At 33.2% G+C, this 5,526-nt stretch overlaps 1 protein-coding gene across 4 annotated transcripts; it reads left to right on the top strand.

Moving 5' to 3' along the window:
- Window positions 1–1,707: 1,707 nt before the first annotated feature.
- On the top strand, window positions 1,708–5,120 carry LOC107809595 (F-box/FBD/LRR-repeat protein At1g13570-like). Of its 4 annotated transcripts, none has more exons than XM_016634254.2 (4): window positions 1,708–1,847; window positions 3,118–3,973; window positions 4,058–4,222; window positions 4,328–5,120. In XM_016634254.2, the coding sequence occupies exons 2-4, from the start codon at window positions 3,140–3,142 to the stop codon at window positions 4,622–4,624; spliced, it is 1,296 nt and encodes a 431-aa protein (XP_016489740.1). In that variant the 5' UTR covers window positions 1,708–1,847; window positions 3,118–3,139; the 3' UTR covers window positions 4,625–5,120. The 4 variants fall into 4 exon arrangements, 3 of the variants coding, with proteins under 3 accessions (XP_016489740.1, XP_075089438.1, XP_016489739.1); XM_075233337.1 differs by lacking the exon at window positions 1,708–1,847 and adding an exon at window positions 1,857–1,988; XR_001653442.2 differs by lacking the exon at window positions 1,708–1,847 and having other exon boundaries at window positions 2,005–3,973; window positions 4,328–4,793; window positions 4,880–5,120.
- The last annotated feature ends 406 nt before the right edge of the window (window positions 5,121–5,526 follow it).

Here is a 5,526-nt window from a genome sequence, read left to right as displayed (position 1 = left end):
AGGAAACGTAGCGGAAAGGATTCCGACAATAGAGAAAATCAGAACCTTAGATTATTCCAATTCCTGTCTACGACATGTTCGTAGTTAGTTCTTATTTATTGCATTTTTATTACGTAATATTTAATTAGTAAACATCCAATTTATTACTTATATATTTCTGAAGATTGAATATGTGAATTTGTGTGAGTCCAATAGCTGTGTTTGATAGGTTAATTCCCTGTGGGATTCAACTCCGGACTTGTTAACCGGAATATATTTGCAACGACCGCTTTATCCTTTTTATAAGGCATAGTTGGGCGTGATCACTAATCCTCCAAACTCTTATCAAGTTTTATTAATTTTATTTGACAATTAAATAAATCATCAGAAAACAATAAAGAAAGTAAGAAAAAAGAAAAAGGTTTTACACAATTTATTAACTAAACCTTTTTTTATTTATTATAGCTATACATGACATATCAAACCCAAAAGAAAAAAGTTCTCTTTAAAAAACTATTTGATAAAGTTTCTTATGATTAATTTGGATTACATATTAATCAAAATTTTATATAAGTTGAATTGGGCGAGTCAAAATGAATCATTTATAAATATTTCATCCAATCTTAAGTCGGTTGGGTGGGTCATGCTTTCTCGTGTCACCCCTACTTTTTCAAGAAAATGTTTTCTCCAAGAAAAATATTTTTCTTGATACCAAATAAACCCTTAATAAGGCCATTTTAGTATTCCATTAGACACCAAAAGTTAGGGGTGTAAATGGTCCGGTTCGACCGGTTATTTTATAAAATTTGTATTACATCAATTTTTTGGTTATTCTATTATGTATGACCAAAATTAGACTTTTCGAAACCATCCCAATCATGTCTGCTTCTCTTCGGTATTGGTACGATTCGATTAATTTTCGGTAATTTTTTAAATGTTATGTAAAAGTCACCAGTATAAGTAGAATGCAATAACATACTTACTTTTATAGGACTTAGCAAAACGCTCTAGATATTTTTATAGTTTAAAAGGTGACGAATTAAGAAAATATGAAAGATAGCTAGAGTATAGATCGATCAACTATTCTATAACAACGTAAAAGAAACTAAGCAAATATAAAGAAAATATTAATCAAACGAGTGGAAAGATATTAACCAGGCTGTGATTCAAGAATAAAGTCTATGGAAAATTAAATATTCAAAAAGATAAATCTAAATCATACGAAAGGAAACATATTCAATACATTGTACTTTGCTACTCATAATCACTACAATACATTGTGTTTTGCTAATGAATATGCTGGAAATAATTTAGTTTCAATAGGAATAGCATAAAAGGCTTGGGAATTAAGATTTTGAGTTTAATTACTTGTTGGCTCGTAACTGTTTCATAATTCCAAGGCCCGAGAAAAATGTAATGCTTTATTATTTTTAAACTTAATATATAAATATATTTTTAACATTGTAAATTTATTCAGTACGGTTCAGTATTTTTTCGGGATTATTTTTATAAAATAAAAAACTTACTCTAATTATCGGTACAGTTATAAATTTATATAAAAAACCTATGATTTTTTTAAAAAATCTTAAAATATAGTTCGATACGATTTGATCGTTTTAGTCGGTTTTTAAATATCCATTGACGCCCCTGTCAAAGGCGGAGACAAAATCAAAATACCAGCACAAAAATATCCTATTTGTGTGTAAATCACCTACTTTGACCCAAGCCCAAATTCTTCTCAAGCGGACTCGAAGAAAAACAAGCAAATGAGCGCCAACTTATACCGCGTCCTGCCTTAAAGAAAAAACCCTTGTCTGCGCATCCCATAGCGAACTCCTCACGTTCCCTCCCTGGCAGAATTAAAATTGGTATTTTTTTTTTCCCTTGTGAATACATAGATGTTTTCCTTTCTTTCTTTCTCTCTCTAATTATACTTTTGAATTACTGCATTCCATATGTTGAATTTCAACTTCAAGCAATTGTATCATTATGAACTGAAGGTTTCTGAGGTACTCTTAATTTTTTTAAAAGTTTCCTATAATCTAACACAGTATGAAAATGATTCTCTACTAGCAATTGTAGGTTGAATTTTGCAGTTTTAGGACTAAATACTACATTTGAGACTAAGGCTTGTTTGGTTTGGCCTATTATTTTTCAGTATAAATTTTGTGTGGGAATTTATGCACTATGGGGATCGTTTGGTTTAAAGACAAGTTATGTTGCGATTACTAATGCAAGGATTCCAATGCATGGATTGTAATATAAGGCTCGTATAATGCAAGTATGATTTCTTGTTGAATGTCTAGTTTGATATATTACTACATATTAGTATACAATGTATAATTTAAAATATTTATTTATTTTTTAAAACAAAACAAAAAGTTCTTACTTTTATGAGTGTTTGGTCATTTTATCTTTTTAGTCCATGTATACTAGTAACTCCACTCCTGTTCCGCTATTCTATCTCACATAACTTAATGTAGGTATTATTTATGAGGAAAACAAAAAGGAGCAACAAAACATTGTATTAATTAGTACTGATTTCTATGTGGAGATTATATCTCCTTAATATTCCAACCAAACATTATATAAGCTTATGCTGATTTATATGTGGAGATTATATCTCTTAAAATTCAAACCAAACGGTCCTGACGTGTATTATTTTATGTGGGATAGATGGTGTAAATATGAATCAGGCATTAGCAGTATATCGGTAAGAGCACCTAAAAGTGAACAAAATTTTTTAAAGCTAATTCTTTAATTTGGTATTACAATAAAATGTTTGGCTCAATTCTTCGCCTCATCTATGTGTGCAGTTCGATGCTAATTGATAAGTTTAATATATTAGTTTATCATCTGGAAAGCATTATATGTAAATAGTTTGTTTTTCTTTGTTTCTGAGCCATTAATCATTTGATACAACTAGTCTCGTAAACTGTTATGGAAAGGGTCGTGTATTGACATGATCAAAAGAAATGAGTAGTGCCACTGTATTAACTAATCATTTGTTTCTGAGCCATTAATCATTTGATTGTTTTCTCTTGGTTGATCTCCTGCTAACTTCTCACAGTTGCAGCATGTTTTTCCAATATGATTTCAAGTTTTTTGCTGGATTTTTATGTCTTCTGTTGTCTCCAGACTCTTCTATCGATTCTCTAAAATGATGGAAACGAAGATCATGAAAGTGTCAGGCCGAGAACCTTCTGATATCATAAGCAACCTTCCTCACGATGTAATTAAGTTCATTTTGACGTGTTTGCCTCTGCGAGATGCTGTTAGGACTAGTATCTTGTCGAGGAAATGGAGGTATAACTGGACCAAAGTTCCAAAATTAACGCTTGATAGCAGACTCTGGAAAAAAACCAAGCAGAATATATCAACCCCTAGAGTTAAGTTTGCAGTGATTCTCTTTCAGCTCTTGTCACTTCATCAAGGACCAATTACTGAGTGTGGAGTCTCCATTTCTGATCTGAAAGACTGCCCTGAAATTGACAACTTGATATTTTTCCTGTCAAGGAATGGGATCGAGCATCTCGATTTTAAATTTCCGAAGGGTGAAAAGTACAAATTGCCCTCTTCAGTTTTCACATGTTCACACATGAGGCATTTGACTCTCAAATATTGTTTGATCAATCTTCCACCTGCATTTGAAGCATTTAGTAGGCTTCTTACCCTGGAATTGTATGAAGTCACTATTTCTGACAAATCTCTTGAGAATTTAATATCCTGTTGCCCAAAGCTCGAGCATGTGGAGCTTGAAATCTCAGTCCCTTTGAACTCTATTGAAGTTAATGCTCCTCAAATAAGATACTTCTACTTCGGGACCAAAATAAATTCTGTATGTTTCAAGAATACCCCTCTTCTTGATTATGTTTATATTGTGATGCAAGATATAAATAATGGTTCTGTGGAGAGAGGAAAATGTAATTTTATGGAGTTTTTTGGTTCCTTGCCTGCTCTTAAGGATCTCAACTTGGATTATTTTATTATCAAGGTAAAAGTGTCTAGAACTAATATTATTTATGTTCGTTGACATATCATGTCTCTGCTGTCCTGACTTTAATATTTGCCTTGGAAGACACTAATTGCAGGAATAGATGAAATCCCGGTGAGGCTTCCCATGCTTCTTCTCTGTCTTAGACAGCTTTACCTATGCGAGATTCGTATAAGCGAGTTAAATGATATACGCTGTCTTTTTTGCTTGATTAGAAGCTCCCCATATTTGGAAAAAATTGGAATGGAGGTCTGAAATAACTATCTTGGCTTATTTTCTCCTTTTTCTTTTATTTCCTCTTTTTGTATGTTCCAGATTATGTTGTTGTTTCCTCATTTTGTAATATTTCCTCAGGCATTTAATGACAAAGGAGATGAACTTCCTGTTCTTGAATATTTGGAAGCTGAATACCATTCAGACATGAAGTTGAATCAGCTTACCAAAGTTTGCTTGAAAGAAATTAGTGGCACAAAGCCTGAGATGGAACTGATCAAGCTTCTGTTGGCCAAGTCTCTGAAGTTGGAGACTATGCTAATTGAGCCTTGCATAGAGCCTGAATCTCCTCAAACATTAGTTGAGATACTGAAACAGATTAATGAATTTCAGAGGGCATCCCCTAGAACAAAAGTCAAATTTATAGACGAAGTCTAATGCATCACCAGAAAGAGATATACACATTCACTATGCAATATGTTATGATAAAGATATGGGAACATTTCAAAATTTGACTGCTAGAGAGGAGGCAGGCAGCTAGCATATTTTAATGCAATGCTCGTAGGCAGGAGTTGGTGAAGAACTGAATCATTCATTCAAGTTGAAGGTGTGAAATTTAGTATGTCTTCACTGAAGTTGTTCCGACATCAAGTTCTTATTGATCTTTATCCGTATTATTTCTTTTGTCTATAGGCATTTGGCCTCCGAACTCACTAGCCCGACTAATTTGGTTTCATTCCCTGCTAAGAGATTCTGCGTTCTCTGGAATCTGAGATCTCTTGTCAAGATGGAGGGATACCGACCGCTCACCACATCACTTTGGTGATTTTGTTGGAGTTAATTTTGTCTCTAGCTCAAATTTCTAAACAGAATTTTCAGGCGATATTTCTTGCCAAAGTTTATTACTCAGTTTTGCCTTGCATTATTTATGCTATATTGCTTATCCATTCAGGATACTAGTGCATATGATCTAGCATCTTATTAAGTAGTAGTACTGTCTTGGTAACTTTTGACTGGATCTCTCTTCTTTTTTCTTTAATTTGTCCTTTGACCGAAAAGATAAATCTGCATTCAGAAATTTAATATTGTTAGGGTACAATATGGGTGTCAAGGGGCCGGCCGGACTATTGGAAAAGGAGACTGGCCGGTCTTCGTACTGGTCCGGTTATTAGTTTCAAAATACCGGTTTTATCGGTTCCGTGCCTCGCTGGTGAAAATGTAAACTGGAATGGTTCCGGGCCTAGGGGTCTGGCTGGGCCGATTTTATTTTTTTATTTTTGTGTATTTTGTATAACTATCGTAATTTATATTAAGATAAAGTAAAAATATAAAACATAAAA

This window comes from Nicotiana tabacum, chromosome 16, assembly GCF_000715075.1.
Source record: "Nicotiana tabacum cultivar K326 chromosome 16, ASM71507v2, whole genome shotgun sequence".
Lineage (NCBI taxonomy): Eukaryota > Viridiplantae > Streptophyta > Magnoliopsida > Solanales > Solanaceae > Nicotiana > Nicotiana tabacum.
The sequence above is the reverse complement of the archived record's forward strand: the minus strand, read 5'-3'. Positions and strand labels throughout refer to the sequence as shown.

Excerpts from the sequence above, each read along its gene's own strand:
- LOC107809595 (XM_016634253.2), top strand. The coding sequence starts at position 3,098 with ATGTCTTCTGTTGTCTCCAGACTCTTCTATCGATTCTCTAAAATGATG. Across the intron at positions 3,974-4,057 it reads TGGATTATTTTATTATCAAG|ACACTAATTGCAGGAATAGA; the intron begins GTAAAAGTGTCT and ends TTGCCTTGGAAG. Across the intron at positions 4,223-4,327 it reads TGGAAAAAATTGGAATGGAG|GCATTTAATGACAAAGGAGA; the intron begins GTCTGAAATAAC and ends ATATTTCCTCAG.